The following is a 19,716-nucleotide window of genomic DNA, read 5'->3' on the forward strand; positions in this document are numbered from 1 at the left end:
GGGGCCGCGAGGAGCCGGGGCGGACGACCGTTTGCGCGCCGGGAGGGTAGGCCTGAGAGAATCCGGGAGAGAGAGAAAGGACAGGAAGTTCCGTACCGCCATAGAGCCACTCTTCCTCCTCATCCCCTCCGGTCCCGCCGCTCAGCTCCGACACTAGGCGCTCGACCTCGCCGGCCGACATGGCCGCCCCGAGCACAACTTAAAGGCAGCGGTCAACAGCCCCCTCCAACCCCTTCCCCAGCCTCGCTGCCGGAGGACATCAGAGAGGCGTGAACCCGCCAGAGAGCGAACGACGAAAGCGCGAGACTCCAACCCACTGGACCGGGCCGCGGTGGCTGAGGCTGCAACGATTCCAGCCTCGGCCCGCCTGCGCATGCGCAGGAGCCTTCGAGCGGCGCGGTAGCCGTAAGTGCCTTCGCTTCCGCGGCGGCGGCACCTGGGCCTCGCTGCGCGTGCGCGCCGCAGTTAGCCCCGCCCCACGGAATCCCACTAAGCCTCGTTAGCCCGGGTTTCTCCGGAGCCCTCCTGCGTCAACTCGCGGCCCCTCCCCCACCCGCTGCTCGGGGACGGGTCGCGGGCCGGCGGGCGCTCCCTCCCCTCCCCCAGAGGCTTTGTCTGCTCAGCCTCGTCTTCTGTTTCCTGATCTTCCGAAAGGCCTTATTTTATTCGTACGTTGTTATCAGCCTTGATACAGTATAATTACCTATCAGCCCCCTGTTTCTTGCTAAGTAAGAAATCATAATTCATGGCTACTTTCTTGAAAGATTAATTTTAACAGCAAACAAAAGCAAAATAATATATGGATAATGCATTCTCCATGTTAAAGCAAAGCATTACAGTTAAGGTCGAACACCCCCTAACCCGCTACCGTCCTTTCAAGGTAGGTCTTGTTTGTTTGCTGTGAATCACTGAAATTTTCCACACGTGTACTTCAGGTGACTGGATTGTTTCAGTGGGAGAACCTGAGGTTAATGAGCCTTAAAGGGTACAGTACAGTATGGATCTTTCTGTAGATTACTTTTCTTTTTAGCGCAAGAGTGGCTTGAAGATCCTTTCATGCTAGTAGATATATCAAACTACGTGCGTTTTTAAGTGCTTCATAGTATTCCATAGCATGGCTCTCGTAAAGTAAGTGTGGCTATTTCTCTGATGATGTCACTTGGATTGATTTCAACTCTTCACTTTAACACGTCAAAAAACCCTACAGTGAAGATCCTTGTTAATGACTTCTTGCCGTTTTGTACAAGTATTTCTCCAAGACAGATAATAAAGTATGTGCAGCAGTTATTTTAGTAGATAATGCCAGATTTTCAGGCCACTTTTGAGAACACGTCTTCCAAGAAGGTGACACATGATTGGTCACCACGGGTGTTCTAGTTCTTAATTATAATTACCTGGTTCCTGACCTCAGGAGCTATGCTTCAGTTTTCTTTCTATGCTCCAGTTTTCTTATCTATGAACTAGGAAAGTTGAATTAGATGATTTCTAAAGTCCCTTTCAGTTCTAAAGTTTTCAAACAAGACACTTTTCAACAGAAAGAAATCCATTTTAGTTTTGAAAATCAATGTTTCCTACTCTCAAATCAATACTGTTTTCCGTTTATTTATTTAACAACTACTGAATACGTGCTGTTTAAGAAATTTGAAAATAAATATATAACTAAAACATAGTCCCTGTGCTTAAAGAGCTCCCTGTTGTGAAAAGGTGGTAAACAATTAGCTGTCCTACAAGGGACAAGCTATAAAAGAAGCACAAAGTGTTTACATCTTACCAATACCACACCATTTTGTCTAATTTAGAAAAATCATGTGGTTTTAATCCTCCTTACTTTTGAGCACACTTTTATCCCCTATTCCCAGTGTCCCTTACCTGTTTGGGATAATCTCTGAATCCTTCTGAACTCTGTTGAGATATAATCAACTTTATGAAATCTTTCCTAAATTCCAATTTATCTCCCATTTTTTTATTTATTCAATAAATATTTATGTAGGGTCTACCAAGTGTCTTCTAGGCTATGTAGGTTCAACAGTGAGAAAAACAAAGTTCTTCTCTTGTGAAGATTTTATTCTAATAAGGAGACAGCCAATACACCAAAGTGTACAATATGTCACGTGGTGATAAGGATTATCTTGCCCTTTACTGACAGTAAGGGAATGAAGGTTTACATTCTGCTTGGAAATATAATAAGGCAATCACTTGTAGTTCTACTTATTCCATGAGCCAATACTGAAGTTTGGTGGTTTCGTACAGCAGTTGCCTTTTGCTGAGGAGCCTTTTTTTCCTTCCAGGTGCCTGAAATGAGCTTGTCTTTGAAGGCATTAGTTAAACTGAAGAATCACTGAATAACAATTGATGCATTAGAATTGCCTTCATGGAGGTAGCATTTGAGCTAAGCTTTGCAAGTAAGATTTCCACAAGCAGGGAAGCCCATAAATCACTAATAGCCAGTCTTAGAAGTCCTCTTCCTGCTTGCTTTCAAATTGAGTTCCTTGTCTGGACAAGCTTCCTTAGTTAAAAGTGTCTTTATCTCCCTACTCATTAGGGGACACGTCAAAATAGGTAGTTTGAAGATATTGTATAAAATTATGACCTTACCAAACTACAATACTCTATGTATTCTGATATATTTGTTTTCCATTTTATTATTTTTTGTGTGATCTGTTTGTTCTTGGCAAAAACAACAACAACAAAGCATCAGTTTTAATATATCTGTCTCAGAATTACTGAAAGGAAATGCTTAGTAAATAATTAAAATGATGACAAGAGTACAAGAGTTAAAGATCGAATAAAAGTGCTTTGTTCAGTATCTAGTAGATAGCAAGTACTCAGATGTGTTTTGAATGAATATGTCATTTAGGCCCAACTGTGCACTTTGGTGCCAACTTTAAATATGTTGCCTAAATCTCAATATTCCTCATCAGTAAATCATCAAGGTTCATCATCAGTAAATCAATATATTAAAATAAAATTTTACACCCACTTCTTGGGAGGATAACAAAACTACAAGGAGGTTTTAAATGTCAAAACATTTGGTAAGTTAGTGGCAAGCAGGTGATGGGTTATGGTTTCGACCTTTTGTCCTTTAAACAACCTGAATAACTGCACACGTGCAGAGGTTTTCTTCTCTCTAGATACTTCTGTGAGCAATTAAGCCCCAATTATCCATCTTCCTATATATTCTTACATATTTTAACACTAAATTTTATATTGCTAATTGTTTTTGGAAAATTCTATCATCTCCTATTACATCTACACTGTTATATAAACTGCACACTAAGAGTGAGAACAATTTTTTTTCTGTAGTTAGCAGATCCTGTCTTTCGGTGTCAATCACATGGAAAGTGCTTAGTAAATCCTTAAGTTGGTCTTGCATTGGAGGACCTAGAAATAAGGTAAAGGGAGATATGCTTGATTTTATGAGGAATGGGAAATAATAGCTGGCTATTTTTAGTGAAATACAAATCACATATAAATAAGGTAAATCTGATTATCTTAAGCATGTAATTGTAACAGGAATTAATTTGACTCTGCCATAACATCTGAGAGCAAGAAATGGAAGGAAGGAAATTCTGAAACATATTAGAACATGGATGAACCTTGAGGTTATTATGCTAAGTGAAATAAGCCAGTCACAGAAAGAAAAATGTTGTATGATTCCATTTATATGAGGTATATAGAGTAGTCACTTAATAGAACCACAAAATAGAACGATGGTTCCAGGGGTAGGAGAGGGGGAACTGGCAAATTGGTGTTTAATGGATAGACTGTATAGCATTTCAGTTTCACAAGATGAAAAGTTCTGGAGATTGGTTGCACAGCAGTGTGAAAATGCTTAACACTACTGAATTGTACACTTAAAAATGGTTAAGGCCTGGCTGGGCGTTGCTCAGCAGTTGAGCATCAACCTAGGATCCAGGAGATCATAGTTCGATTCCTGGTCAGGGCACATTCCTAGGTTTTGGGCTTGATTCCCAGTTGGAGAACTGCAGGAGGCAACCAATCGATGACTCTCTCATCATTGATGTTTCAAGTCTCTCTCTCCCTCTCCCTTCCTCTTTCTGAAATCAATAAAGATATATTTTTTAAAAATGGTTAAGATGGTAGATTTTATGTTACATGTATTTTGTTACAATAAAAAAAAAAATCAGACAAATAAACAAAAGAATGTCCTAACTGAACTCAGTACACTTATTCCCTAAACTGCTTCTCTCTTGATTTTCCAAATCTCAGTGACTGCCACATAAGTGGGCATTAATCAGAAATTTTCCTTCTGCTTCACTCTCTTCGTCAATCCAGTCTCCAGACTTTTTGGCCCTGCCTCCTTAACCTCACCTTAGACACCACTCAGTGTCTATCACCTTTACTGATTCCTTATCTACTCTGGCCTGAGTGTTTGCTGTTATTGCTTCCTAGTTGTTCTCCCTGCTCAAAATCTTACTGTATTTAAATTGTTGTCCTTGTCTTTACTAGAATTTTTTCTAAACTCCAGATGTGAACAAATTATTTCCACTCCGAAAAACACTTTAATAGTTCCCCCTACTTAGAATAAAAAATAAGACACCCTGATCTAGTTCCTTCTTTTCTACTTCCTAGCTCCTATTTCTTCTTGAGTCTCTCTTTATACAATACACTCCAGCTATGCTAAACTATTTTTAGTTCCAAAGAACATGTTGTATGGTTTCATGACTCGCCTTGTTCATGCTGCACTTTCTGCCTGGACTGCCAGGAATGCTCCTCCCCATCCTGTCCACCTGGTGAACACCTGGTTTTCTTTTAAGGCAACTCAAAACTCATTTTCTATACGAAACTCCTGACCACTTCCCTTTTTACTTGACCCAGTCAGAATTTATTTCCTCCCCCTTTCTAATTCATACACATTAAAAAAAAGTCATCACTTCTGTAACATTTTATTGAACTTGCTTGCTTTATATGTATGGGTTCTTTTAATTCAGGTTCTTTTGAAGGCAAAGCTGTGGCTTATTTCTTTTTATATCCCCAATGACCAACGCTGACTGGAATATTGTACAAGTCGATTGAAAGTTGGTTAATTATATCATTTATTATATGGATATGAATTGAACATTATTCAGCAAATATTTGTTGAACACCTGTTATGTTCTAGTGTTGGAGATACCGGGCTTCTAGTGTACAATCTAGTAGAACAGGTATGTTAAAGACTACAGGTAGGGTAAAACTCACCCCATGATATGGCAAGTACTTAGCAGAGGTATCAACTGAATGCTTTGTGTTGGGAGGCTGCAGGGGAGGATAGGGTAGTGATAGTAGTGGTGGTGGCTTAGGAACATCCTTACATGGAAGGTATCATTATAATGATTATTTTTGTTAGGAGTTTGCCGGTTGTAAATTTGTGGATAAGGGAATGTATTTTACTAACTGCTGTATCCTTGGAATCTAATACAGTGATTATGGTTCATGAGTGCTTAATAAATACTAATTGAATGAATTGAACCCATGAAACAGTCTGGGCTCAATCTGTTGACTTCATTGTGTAGGTGTATGTTCCAGGCTGGGAGTAGCTGGAGAGAAACTGAGAAATCCCGAAGGATTTTGGTGCCATTTTAAGGAGTCTGGCTGTATTTTGTAAGCATCTGAGCCAGGAGAGGCTTTTAAGCCGGAAAATCATAGGATCAATTTAGCTTATTATAAAGAAAACTGAATTCAGGGAGAAGAGCTGGAAATCTGGGAAATGATGGGGGAACTCACTGCAGTTGTCCAGGTGAGGGACGATGGTGAGTTATGGCAGTGACAGCAAGGATGAGGAGAAGGGGCTGGATTCTAAGATTTTTGAAGCAGACTACGATTTATCGACAATGAGCTGGGGGAGGAAAAATGGAGAAAGTGAAAACGAGACCGGTAGGTTGGTCATGAGGCCTGTGTGCAACAACGTATGTGACATCCATAAACTACAAAACATCACAGGTGGTTGTTTTATCTTAGGCTTCTCTGAGTTTAAATGAAGAAAGTGAGCGTACTTTTAAGGAGATGTGTTCATATCTAAGGACGTATCAAACTTGGGATTCTCGCGGGCAGGGAAAGGTAACCTGCGCAGACAGGGAGGTGAAAGGAAGGTAGCTCTGCGATGCCCAGGCGGCCCCTCATCGCCTACCACGTGCCAGGAACCCCGAGCCACGAAGCCCCGCCCACCCGTTCCCAGCCCGCTGCGTTCTTCCGTGCTTCCTGGAGCCCACGGCCAGCCAATCACGCTCCGTCAACGTCATCAACGTGCGCAGCCACTGGACAAATAGGACGCGGCACCGCGTGTACTGTGTTGTCAAAGTCTGAGAGAAGCCCAAGTCCCGGAAGCGGTGAGTTCTGAGGAAAGTTCTTGCGATTGAGCGCCCGAGCCTGCGAACCCCCAACTATGAGTGCCCCGGGAATACAGTCCTTTACCCAGCAGGGCTGGGACCAGGTGCTGGCCAAACTGAAACGCGCTGTGGTGTACCTGGACGCCGCCTGCGCCGAGAGCCTGCACTGGGGCTGCGGGTCCGCCGCGCTCCTGGAGGCGGTGGGGGGTCCTGAGTGTCACCTGCGGGAGTTCGAGCCCACAGCAGCTGGTGGCGGAGCTAAACAGCCCAAGGCGGTGTTTGTGCTGAGCTGCCTGCTGAAAGGCCGAACCGTGGAGACTCTACGGAACATCATCTGCCGCAGTCACTTCCAGTATTGCGTGGTGGTCACGGCCGTGAGCCACGCCGTCCACCTCACGGCTAATCAGGTGCCGGCGGCGGCAGCGGCGGAGCTGGAGGGGCAGCAGCCGGTGTTTGAGCAACTGGAGGAGAAGCTGTGTGAGTGGATGGGCAACATGAACTACACCGCCCAGGTGCTGCACATCCCGTTGTTGCTAGCCCCTGCTGCTCCCCACCTCGCCTTGACTCCAGCCTTTGCTTCCCTTTTTCCACTGCTACCTCAGGATGTGCATGTTCTTAATAGTGCCCGACCAGACAAGAGGAGGCTGGGGAGCCTGGGTGAGGTGGATGCCTCTGCCCTGCCCCCTGAGCTGCTACTGCAGATCAGGTGCTTGGTGTCAGGCCTCAGTTCTCTGTGTGAACATTTAGGAGTACGGGAGGAGTGTTTTGCTGTAGGTTCCTTCAGTCGGATCATAGCTGCAGATCTGGCCAATTATGCCCCTGCGAAGAACAGGAGGAAGACTTCTGCAAGCAGGGCCTCAGTGGTCTTTGTGGACAGAACTTTGGATCTCACAGGTAAATGGGATTGCTGTGCAGGTCTTCATAACCACTCTCCAAGGTTCTGGGACTTTCATTGACTCAACATATATTTTATTTACCTCTTACTGTATGCCAGGTTGAGGATACAAAGATGTACTAGATGGACACGCTCTCTGATCTCACAGAATTTATAGCCTAGAGGGAGATACAGACACGCAAATTAGCAGTTGCAATCAGTTTGTTAAATGCTGTGATGGTTAGATACATCTTCAGTGTGCACTGCCTGGTTAAACGACAACTGTATCTAGCCCAAGAGATTGGAAAAAATGTAAATGTAGAGGAGAACTGCTATCTGGGAACCTTTTAGAAATGTGCAGATGCCAGTATTCACAACAGTTTTTCGGAAGAGGGCTCTAATTTGTTGGAGAGGTGTTAACAGATGGCCTTGTGGAAAGAAACTGTACAACAAAACATGAAATTATCATAGAGAGTTTGTTGACTTTTTTTTTTTTAAGTGAGTATTAATAACATATGTCCAGTCAGGCCAGAGTGGCTCAGTTGTTTGAGTGTCATCCTGTGCACTGAAAGGTTGCTGGTTCAATTCCCAGTCAAGGCACATGCCTGGGTTTCTGGTTTGATCTCCGGTCGGGGCACATACAGAAGGCAACCAATCAATGTTTCTCTCTCTTTCCCTTCCTTTATCTATATATGCCCTTGGGTGAGAATTAAAAAAATAATGCATCTCCATTCCAGGCTTAGTTTAAAGATATATTTCACTTAGAGACTTTTGACCCACCTCTGGATCTCAGGGCCACTTATAGTCACTAGACATTCATTCAGCAAGTATTTAATAGTCTGAGAAATGGGGAGACAACCATAAAACATAGACAACATAAATAAGATCTGGTTCTTTACAGGTCTAATCAATGAATATTCTACTGATGCAAGAACTCTTTTTTAACACCAAAAGTCACCTTAAAAGCACTCATGCTGGCTGTGTCATTTTTTATTTTTTTTATTTTTTTTAGAAAGAGTGGAAGGGAGGGAGGGAAAGGGAAAGAGAGAGAAACATCAATGCAAGAGAGACACATTGATTGGTTGCTTCCCGCACACACCCTGACCTGGGCCTGCTTTGGACTGATTGGGGATAGAACCTGCAACCCAGGTACATGCCCTTGACCAGGAATCAAACCCAAGACCCTTCGATGTGTGAGCCGATGTTCTAACCACTGAGCAACACCGGCCAGGGCCTGGCTGTGTCTCAAGTCACTTTTCTGAGCCTGATTATTTTTTTAAATAAAGGATATAGTTTTGGGGGTTATCTGCCTCCTGAATTTGAATTTTTGCTTGGTAATTTACAAGTTGTGTAATCTTGAGCAAGTTACTTAAACTGAATCTTCTACTTTGTAAATGAGCATATTAATATCTACCTATTAGAGTTGTAAGAAGTAAGTGGATAACAAATGTACAGTATTGAGCTTAATACCTGGTACATCATAAGCTCTCAATAAATTAGCTATTAGCTATGTTAGCTATTGTGATAAAGATGATGATGGTCATGATGATGATTTCTTGAATACCTGGTTGGGTCTTTTCTACCTAGTTTTTCTATCCAAATAATATGACATGGCAAAAAACAATAAAAAGGTAGAGAAAGAGATAGACATTAGGAAGCAAAATGTTAATTGATTTGAAGGGGGTGGGATCTAAACTAGTAAATGTTACAAGTCCCACCCATTGTTGGGACGAGGTCTTTCAAGCAATAATGGTTTTTGGAAAGATAACTTAGTTTCATGGGAAATGTATTAAATGGTGTCATTGGTCTTGAATTTCAATTTGATTTAATTGATTCATTTGTTATTAAAAGAGTTAATACATTAAAGCACCTACAGCAGTCCCTGGTACACAGAAAGCACCCTATAGATACTACTGTCATTGCAAACTGTTACCATTCATTCATTTATTATTTCCTTTATCTAGCAAATATATAGTGAGAACCTATTAGCTGCCAAGTTGCCTGCCAGATATGGTGAGTATAGGGTAAACTAGATACACAGTTGCCATTATGAAGGTAGGGATCTAGCAGAGGGGAAATCTGCTATTCTTTGTCAGGTCTGTAAGCCCTTCCGGTCTTATGATCATCAGTAAAATTTGGCTCCAAAATTTCAGAGTAGTATCATCCTATGACACCATTTACCTGGTGGACTATCTGCTGATAATTTATTTATCCATTCAATATTTATTGATTCCTACCATGTCAATAGGCACTGTACTAGGTGCTGGGAATATAGTAGTAACCAGAGAAGACACAGTATCTACCCTCATGGAGCATTAAGTCCAACACACACAGCACAGGTCTACTAGGTAATTGTGAGTTTGATTAGTGTTACAGAGGGCAAAATGCTAGGCTTGTGTTATTGATTTTGTAGCAGAAACTAAAAACGTTTGTTATTCTTGGTAGAAGGGCCATTCATTATAAAACATTAATCCAACTTCTTTTCCTCCCATTTTGTGATTTCATATTTTCTGCCTGCTTAAACAGGAGCGGTTGGACATCATGGAGACAACTTGGTAGAGAAGATCATTTCAGTGCTTCCCCAGCTTCCTGGCCACACCAATGATGTGATGGTTAACATGGTAGAGCTCACTGCACTGCAGAGTGAAGAAGAGAATCAGAATATGGTTGCACCGGGCTGCCTCGCACAATCCAAGTAGGATGTGTAGATTTTTTTCCCTCTCATCCCTCTCCCTTTTCCATGTTCTTTCTCTCCTAGAGTGTTCTGTAGAAACAAAAACAATGAAGAGTTGATCTGGTTGAAAAATTCATAGTGGATAGCATTTAGGAAAAAACCACATGTTTTTCTTAACCAGATAACCATATCCAGTAAACAACAATAAGCCAGCAGGTATGGAATTTTATAGAGGTGTGACTTAGATGTAATATAAACTTGTTCCTAGAATCAATTAAGTGAGTCAATTTATGCATCTCCATTTCACAGACAGCTTCACATGGAATTGAGTCTAGACTTTTTCCGTTTCTCTTTGTCAGTTGACTTTTCCACATGATTAAAAAACTGCCAACTTAGCTATGAAACAGTGCCATCTGTATATATGTAAATAATATGCTCTGGGCATTAGTGAGAAGTTTTTATTTCTGTGTATATTTTTTCAAATGCTTAGAGAAATTAGAGAAGGTGGTATACTTTATGTTATGCAGAGTTTCAAAAATAAAAGAACATTTCTCCAGAAACATGACAATGAAAAGATACCATAGCTACCTTCTCAAGTTTGTCCATCGACAATTCTGTGAGAAAAAAATGTATCAGAAGGGGAAAAAGTGTTTGAGTATCTGTTCTCCTTATCTTCATGTTTTTAGTTTTTATATAAAACAAGACCTTTCAGCACCATAGATTCAAATATCAACCTTAACAGATACATTTGGAATTTCCTATTATATTTGGAATTAATTTTCAGCTCCCTAAGTTTTTAACTTTTTTGTAGATCATTAATTGGATGCTCATGTGTATGAGCCACTGTGGGAAGAAAATGGAAAATTCTGTAACCTACCTTTTTGTAAGCTTATACAACAGTAAAATCATGGGCCATGCGCTCACCTCAGCAGCACATATACTAAAGCATAGGCCTAAGGGCTTGCAGCTTTACAAACCCAGACGTAATTGTGATTGGAAATACATTTAGCAAGGGCCATTCAAAAGTTAATTATTAAGGACTTACTGTGAGCTTTACTCTGGACTAAGTACTATGAAGAACATAAAAGAATATGAAATATAATTTTTGACCTCAAGGAACACTTTTCTTGTACTTATGATATACACATAGGTGTAATTAAAAACAATGTGAATTAAGACTGATATATCTGCCCTAGTCGGTTTGGCTCAGTGGTTAGAGCATCGACCTGAGGACTCAAGGGTCCCAGGTTCAAATATGACCAAGAGCACGTACCTTGGTTGCAGGCTTCATCCCTGGCCCCAGTCGAGTGTGTGTCGGAGGCAGCCAATCAATATGTCTCTCTCACACAATGTTTCTCTCTGTCTCTCTCTCTTCCTTCCACTCTCTCTGAAAAACAACAGAAAAAATATCCTCAGGTGAGGATAAAAAAAAAAAGGCTAATATATCTACTACAGATTATGTAATTTCTACAAATAAAGTATCGGGTTAATGTGGTCTTTGTAGATCAGTGTAGGCCTTGTGGAAGCAGTGGTGCTTGAATTAGTGTCTTGAAGGATTTAAAGAAGGAGAGAGGGCTAGTGTGGGCATAGGTATGGAAACAAGTCCATCAGGGGTTGTGAGGAAGAACGATAACCTCGCCCGGCCGGGCGTGGCTAAGCAGTTGAGCTTCGACCTAGGATCCAGGCGATCAGGGTTCAATTCCCAGTCAGGGCACATGCCCGGGTTGCGGGCTCAATCCCCTGTCGGGGGCGTGCGGGAGGCTGTTGATCAATGACTCTCTCATCATTGATGTTTCTGTCTCTCTCTCTCCCTCCCTCTCCTTTCCTCTCTCTGAAATCAATAAAGATATATTAAAAAAAAAAAAAGAATGATAACCTCACTGGACCACCATTGCCATCAGCGATACTAACATTTTTTAGGACTTACTATGTGCCAACCATATTTCCAGGCATTTTAAATTTGGGAAGTCATTTAAGTTTTACAGTAACCCAATGAGGTAGGTATTGTTATTCCCCCATTTTACAGGTAAGGAAACTGAGGCAGAGAGAGTAAGCAGCATAGCTAGCAGGAGGTGAAGCTAGAATTTGAGTACCAAATGTTTGACTTCCAAGCCACTGTTTTAACTTCTATGCAGAGGCCAGAGGAGAGTTGGCTTTTGAATAGATATAAAGAGACAATGAGAGACAAATATAAGGTTACTTCACAATTTAATTTGGTGAGGCCTATTTGTTCAACATATTGTTTACACACACAAACAACACAAATCAATTTTGGCTAATTTCAGCAAAAAGGGATTTATTAAAGGAAATTGGATACCTAAAGAAATCAAAGGAAGAACTTAATCAGATTTTGGAAAGGACAACCAGGTACAGGGGTGTAGGTGGCAAAAACTTGGGAAAAACCTGTTCAAGGCCTTGACACCAGAGAGACTGAATTTTAACTGTTTTCTCTCTGAGTCATTCTCCTTAAGATTGAGGTTCCAGGGGAAAAGACCTGACTTTGGACCTTATGCCCACCTTTTGCCCAGTAGGTGTTAGGACCAATTCATCCTGACTGAGAACTGTGCCAAGATCATATGACATAGAGAGGGGTAGTTCTTCAAAGGAAAACTGAAACATTTGAACAAAGAAGGGGAAGAGATGCTGGGCAGGCAAAACCAGTAGATGCCCCTTAAAAATAATAGCACATACTTGTAGAGGACTTATTGTATAACAGGCATTGTTCTGACCACTTTATATATAGTAATGTATTTAATTCTCACATCTGCATGAGGTAGGTTTTATTATTATCCCCTTTTATAGGTGAGGAAGGAGATTAAATGACATGCCTAAGGTGACACACACAGAAGTGGTAGGAGCCTATATTTGAACCCAGGCAGTCTGGCTCTGAAGTCAGTGCTTATCATTACCCTATGCCACTTCCACAGAAGCCTAACATAATTACAGAAAGAACACATGACCTCTGTAGAGAAGTTTGCAAAAAGAGAGAAGAGTGGAATCCATCACTAATGAGCAAAAGAAGCAAGTGAATTCTGAGAAGTGTAGTAGGACAGATGTAAGAATCAAAGATATCGCTTAGTTCTAGAAGTAACGTTTGGATTATAGCCTATTAAATAACCCTGACTCCTCAGCACTCCAAGCTTAGCCCCAGGCTTAAACTGAAGGAGTCTTGGAATCCCATTTCCCTTGCCAGTGATGGGTTTAGAAATGGGGAGATGATAAGAGAGAGTCTTCTTAGGGCTTCTTGGTCAGGTTTCTTTGCTTCTGAAGAGACTCAAGAAAAAGACACACACTCCCTCCCCCTTACTCTCCTCCCTCAACTGCCAGGACTCTGATGTAAGTCCTGAAGCTGCTTGGCCATCTTGTTCACATCCAGAAGTTGAAGCTAACACTTGGAAGGTAGAGTGGCCAAGGGAGCCACAGAGAAGAGCAGCAGTGTAGATACTGTGTCTGGACCACCTATGGTGTAGCATAGTTACTTATTGTTTAAGCCAAATTGAGTTGCTGTTTTCTGTTGTAACCAAAGGCATCCTCACTGACACATTTTCTGTACCTCATTATTTCATCTATAAAATGAAGGTATTCACCTAGATGACTTCTAAGGCTCTTGGATTTAAAATAAAAATTCTTCCTAACTGCTCCCCATCTGTGATTCAGCTCTGCCTCTGAGCACTTACAACTAAATTCATTCATATACAATTTCCCCTCCAGCGCTTTGCTTTCAGTGGGTGCCTTTTCCTCTCAGACTGTGAGTGAGTGTTGTCATAGAATATGGGCTTCGAGTGCCACCCAAGTATGAAAGTGTGGACATAAATGTCAAAGGTGGTGATGGGTTCTAGGAGGATCCGATTAAAGAAGAAAGCTTTAATGAGAGTAGGTTTGGTGAAATAGTGAGACCAGAAGTCAGGTTATAGAAAATTAAGAGATGGGTGGTGAAAAAATTATAAGCAAATAAAGGTCTAAAGCAGAGAGCAAACTGATGGTTGTCAGAGGGGAGGGGGTTGGGGGGTGGGTGAAAACAGTGAAGGGGAATATAGTCCAATAATATGGTGATAACTTTGTATGGTGAACAGATGGTGACTGCGTTTAGTGTGGTGATCACATCATAAGGTATATAAATGTCGAACCACTGTTGTACACCTGAAACTAATATAATATTGTGTGCCAGCTACTCAAATAAATGAAAAATAATAAGTTTGCTTAGAAAAAAAAAGCAATAACTCGGAGAATGGTAGTTTTTACAGTTTTTATTTTTTACAATTGATTGGAAGGCTGAGGCAATTGCACTGCTTAATTGCTCTGCAAAAGAGAAACTGAAATAAATTCAGCTTTCCTAGCATATAATGTACTTTTATCAAAATAACAACCACTACTACTGTCTCCCACACCACCCCTAGAAACTTCTCAGTGAAATGAGTGTGAAGATAAAAAAGTTAGTACTAAAATGCAAAACAGATGGGTGCTTGGCAATAAATAATGTTCCTGCAATGGAATAATCTTTAAAAAGATTTCAAGTCTCTATGATATCAGCCTTGATAATCAAAATGTATTCTTGCCCTGGCCCACAGAGCTCAGCTGTACGGAGCATTGTCCCATACATCAAAAGGTGGTGGGTTCGGTTCCTAATCGACATTTCTCTCTCTCCCTCTTCCTCCCTTCCTCTCTCTAAGATCAATAAAAAAAAATTATTCCTAGTGTAATCTTATAAAAGACTGTTTGTAATTATAGCCATTGAAGTCACTGCCAATGCAAATGAGAAACTGATAACTTAAATGCGTTGCCACGTGGCTTTCCAGTTTCGTCCATTGGTCGCAGGATTATGTAGAATATTTTATTCAGGAAGGAGGCAGCATCTTTTCTGTTCTTGTGCTTTCCCTTCTGTTGAGGTGGGTTTCATTATCTGCCCATCTGCATCCTCCCTAACCTGTCATTCTTTCCGTTCCTTAGGCACCCTTAGCCTGATGGCCTAAGCCAGCACCTGAGGTGCTGCTGGTTCTCCTCTGACCAGGGCCCACTTCTCCCCCGTAGCCTACAAAACCGTGTTTCAGGGGGCTTTCAGGTTCCTCTCTGACCTCTTCTCTTAGCCTCTCTTTCTTATTGGCTCCGTTCGAACCATACTAGACTTCTGTCTTTTCCCCTAATAGGGCATTTACTGTCCTGCCACAGGGCTTTTGCTCTTGATGTTCCTTCCACCTAGATCATTCCTCCCGCAGATACAGACCTGCCCATATTTCCTTCTTAGTCCTTTCCTGCCCATCTTAGCACTTCGTACTTCCATTCCCTACTTTATTGTTTTTCTTCTTAGCACTTACCACTTTCTAATGTCCTTATTTTGTGTATTTGTCTCTCTCTCTCCTAGGAAGTGATGGACAGAGTTCCCTGCTAGAGAGTTCCATGAGAGGAATGATTTTTTTTTTATTCACTGCCATATCCTCAGTGCCTAGGACAGTACTTGGCACTCAAGAGATATTTGTTAAAGGAGTGCATGGTGATGGATGCTGCTAGGGCAGGATCCATGAGTGGAGTGAGGTTGCTGTTGGTACAGGCTGCAGGCATCTCCTCTTCCCCACTTGGACCTTCCTGCAAAAATTGACTTTTTCTTTTTCTTTTCTAATAAAAATTGCAAATTGAGTAGAAGAAAGGTCTACCTCTTCTCAGCATACAGCTTACTATATTTAACTTTTTTGAGGCAGTCTAAAGATCATCTGGTCTCAGTTACAGGTTTAGAAAACAGAATTAATGAGTAATTTGTGGAGAGTAATAAAGCAAGGTCTTTTCTGAAAACGAGGGGATAAGTGTCCACTAAGGAATAGTTAAGTAATTCAAGATGCCAGAGACATTTAAGTTATATTTCTTAGTAAAGAATTATGTTTAATAATCGTTTTCAAAAAAATTAAAATTCATATTAAGAAAAGAAGGTTTGAAGGTAAGAATTCTTATTCTATAATTACTCATGTATTGCAACTCTGTTATGGTGCTAGTTAAGGAAAGTGCAAGCAACCCCCAGAATCTTTTTCACATTGAAAAATTTAAAATGGTTTGTGGTCTGTTTTGTAAGAAGACTGAACTCTGGGTCATTGTGGTTTTGGGATCCATAATTTAAATGGAAACTATGGCTCCGTTAAACAAAGCCAAGAACCCTCTGAAGTTAGCTAAATGGAAAAGAAGAAATGGAAAGACTCATTACACTTGAGTGACAAGTTCCTAATTAGGTTGATTTTCATTGCCAAGTAGAAGTCAACAAGTCCAAAAATTCAACTCCCAGCAAGTTAACCAATCACAACCTTTATTAGGGTGCGTCTGAATTGTGTGTTATGTACACTAGAATATGCTGGCCAGCACCCCGGGATTGTCCCACAGCCGGCCGTGACTGCAGCTCCTCTCCTCTAACACCTGCTGCTAGTCTTGCCTGAGGGCCCTTTTCCTCTCCTTCCTTTTTCTTCATTTTATGATGCCTTCTAATAACAGTGTCACATTGGGATGATGACGGGGTTGGGGCAGCTAGGATCACGAAGTGGGGGTGGGTGTCCTTCTAGCAGAGCTGGGAGGAAGATAGAGTAAAAAAACTGAGAACAAGGCGATGGTTTTAGCATTAAAAGAAGGCGTTTGGGGGCCCAAGGCAGAGGAGGTCTGAAATCCTGGAAGTCCATTTGGCTAAAATGTTGTGGGTGGAAATATGAAAGTAAACCCTTCGAGCATGTAAACGTGTTGTAATTTATCCAAAATATATATTAATTGACTATTCTGTGCCAGGCACTTGATGAAGACAAGATCTTTGCTCTCATGGAACTTACTCTAATGGAGACAGACAACAAACAGATAAACATGTTAATATAGTATGTCAGCTGGGGATAAGTGCTCTGAGGCAAATAAAAAGATAAGGGAATCTCCAAAATTAATAAAGATATATTTAAAAAATTAAAAAAAGAAAAAGATAAGGGAATCAAGAGTAACTAGGGATTTGGGGTGTGAGGAAGTGTATGAAGGAGGTAGAAAGGGCTTTCTGGGGAGATGTCTTTTTGAACAAATATCTCAGTGAAATCAAATCAGGGGCTAGAACATTCCAGCCTGGGGAAAGGACGAGTTCAAAGATAAAGTGTGGTGTTAATTTGAGTTTCCCTAATGGCTAATAATGTTGAACATCTTTTCTTGTACTTTTTCATCTGAATATTCTCTTAGATAAAAATAATCTCTTCACATCTTTTGCCCATTAACTAATTAGAATTTTTTTATTGTTGAGTTTACATAAGCCTTTGTCAGATAAGTGATTTGCAAATATTTTTTTCTAATCTGTAGCTTACCTTTTCATTTTCTTAACAGGGTCTTTGCACAAAGTAAACGTTTTATAATTTTGATGAAGTTCAATTATCAAGTTTTCCTTTTATGGATTAAGATTATTTAAGAACTCTATCTGCCTAACCCTAGATTCTGAAGATTTTTCTGATTTTCTTCCTAAAAGTCTTATGATTTTATGTTCTACATAAAATTAACTCAAAACTGTGATTTGTTTTGTTAATTTTCTTAACAGGTGTAAGACATATTGAGGTCCTCTTTTTTTGTTTGTTTTTTGTTTTTTGCCTACACATGTCCAATTACTCCAGTAGCATTTATTTTCCCTCCATCGAATCACTTTAGCACCTTTGACAAAAATCACTTGAGTGTATTTGCTCAGACCTGTTTCTGGGCTCTATATTCTGTTCCGCTGATCTGTGCGTCTATCATTCTATCAACACCATACAGTCTTAATTGTTATAGCTGTACAATAAGTCTCAAAGTCAAGTAGACCGATTCCTCCGTTTTAACTTCCTTTTCACAATTGTTTTTATATAATTGTTTTGCCTTTCTATATAAAATTTGTAGTAGTCTTACCTATAACTGCAAAAAATATTGCTGGGATTTTGATAGAAATTGCACCAAACTTATCAATTTGGGGAGTATTGATATCTTTACTGTGAGTCTTGCACCCATGTTTCCATTTATTTAGATTATCTTTGATTTTTTAAAAAAATCAGTGTTTTATACTTTTTCAGCACACAGATCCTGTATGTGTTTTAAGTTTATACGTTAAGTGTTTCATTTTTTTTGAGTGATTGTAAATGTTACTGTAATTTTATTATCTGTGTCCACAATGTTCATTGATAGTACATAGAAATACAATTGATTTTTGTATGCTTATCTTGTATGCTGCAACCTTGCTGAATTTCCTACTAGTTCTAGGAATTTATCTGTTAGATTCCTTGGAATTTGTGATGAAGATAATTATGTCATCTGCAAATAGGGTCTGTTTTATTTATTTACTTATGACCTGTATGTCTTTTATTTCCTTTTTAGCCTTTTTGCCCTGACTAGAACTTCTAGTATTAGATTGAATAAAAATGGTGAGAACAGGCATCCTCACCTTGTTCCCAATCTTAGGGGAAGGAATTCAGTCTTTTATCATTAAGTATAATGCTAGCTGTAGATTAATTTTTTTAAAGATGCTCTTTATTTATTAAGGAGGTATCCCTCTAGTTCTATTTCTCATATTTTTCAGCTCTGTTAAGTGCATACACTTTAGGACTGCTATAGCCCCAAGAACACCATGGCGCATCTCCTAGCCCTTAGGTGTGGATAAGCAAACTAAATGACTGTGGTGACTCTGGGTGAATTAGAATTTCTTCTTATTCCCATCCCCGTACCCCTCCCCTTTGGCAACCATCAGCTTGTTCTCTATATCTATGGATTTGTTTCTGTTTATTTTGTTGTACTTGACAAAACTGATAGCAAGACTGCATATCTTCTAGGAATGAGAGGATATTTTCTCTTTCTTGTCTTGTTGCATGTGGTGTTGAATAGGAGTGGTGATGGTGCCTATCCTTGTCTTAGTACTATTTTAAACATTTCTAATGTTTCCCATTTAGAATGATGTTCACTTTAGGCTTTTTGTAGATATCTTTATTGGGTTCAGGAAGTTTCTCTTCTGTTCCTAATTTACTAAGAATTGTTTTGTTTTGTTTTTTCAAATCATGAGTGGGCGTTGAAATCTGTGAAATGCCTTTCCTGAATCTATTAAGATCATCTGGTTTCTTTCTTTTCATCTGTTAATGTGGCAAATTGCATTGATAGATACTCAAATACTGAGTCATTCTAGCATACTTGGCATAAACTCAGCTTTGTCATGGTTTGCTATTTTCTAATAGGCTTTTTCATATCTTGGTGTTTTCTTTAGTTTGTTCAGAATTGATTTTGAGGAGAATTAGCAGTCATGTACCTTCAGTATTCTGAAAGGAACTGCACTGGCTTAAACAATACTCTTGACATAGTTTTGATACTGAAGTGTTACCGTTTCTTACACTCTTTGAACCTCAGTCTCCTCATCTGAAGATTGGGTTATAATAATGCCTTCCACTTATGGTTGTAGGAATCAAATGAGGCAGAAATAAGTTAATTGCCTTTTATAATGCCTTTAGGACACTGAAATTATAAACTAGCCAATCCTAAGCCTGCTTAGCCTGTTTACCTTGCTTCACCCACTCATTTCCATAAGAACTACAACAAAAACTTGTGCCCATGTTTTTCCCTCACTTCCTCTGCCTCCTGTCTGACCCTGGTTCTTCCTCATGTGGCCCTGTGTGGTATGCCATGCCTCCTACTTTTTAGGGATCTGTGAATATAAATACTTCCTCCTTTGTGACAGTCATTTTCATTTGTGCATGTTACCATACCTGCACAACAAATCCCAGATACAGTTCTAAACAGTATTGATGACATTTATCAGGATGCAGTGTGGTTCTAGGCCAGGAGGTTAAGTGTAAATACTGGTTGTTTGGGGCCTTCCTTACTAGGCTGTTCCTTATGGAGGG

General features: G+C 40.3%; 2 protein-coding genes across 18 annotated transcripts in view; one reads left to right on the plus strand and one right to left on the minus strand.

Moving 5' to 3' along the window:
* FIP1L1 (factor interacting with PAPOLA and CPSF1) overlaps positions 1-372 on the minus strand; it is a 78,176-nt gene extending 77,804 nt beyond the window's left edge. For 4 of the 17 annotated variants that reach the window (XM_087827502.1, XM_087827499.1, XM_087827494.1 and 1 more), the window contains exon 1: positions 97-371. In XM_087827502.1, the coding sequence (XP_087683628.1) occupies positions 97-181 (85 nt within the window). In that variant the 5' untranslated portion in view covers positions 182-371. Of the gene's footprint in view, positions 1-96 lie in introns of all 17 variants that reach the window. The other 13 variants (XM_087827484.1, XM_016207160.2, XM_016207150.2 and 10 more) reach the window with 4 other exon arrangements.
* Positions 373-6,346: 5,974 nt separating this feature from the next.
* SCFD2 (sec1 family domain containing 2) overlaps positions 6,347-19,716 on the plus strand; it is a 285,626-nt gene continuing 272,256 nt past the window's right edge. The window contains exons 1-2 of the mRNA XM_016207064.2: positions 6,347-7,220; positions 9,727-9,895. Of these exons, the coding sequence (XP_016062550.2) occupies positions 6,383-7,220; positions 9,727-9,895 (1,007 nt within the window). The 5' untranslated portion in view covers positions 6,347-6,382. The remainder of the gene's footprint in view (positions 7,221-9,726; positions 9,896-19,716) is intronic.

This window comes from Miniopterus natalensis, chromosome 1 (genome assembly GCF_054644295.1).
Source record: "Miniopterus natalensis isolate mMinNat1 chromosome 1, mMinNat1.hap1, whole genome shotgun sequence".
NCBI classification, from domain to species: Eukaryota; Metazoa; Chordata; class Mammalia; order Chiroptera; family Miniopteridae; genus Miniopterus; species Miniopterus natalensis.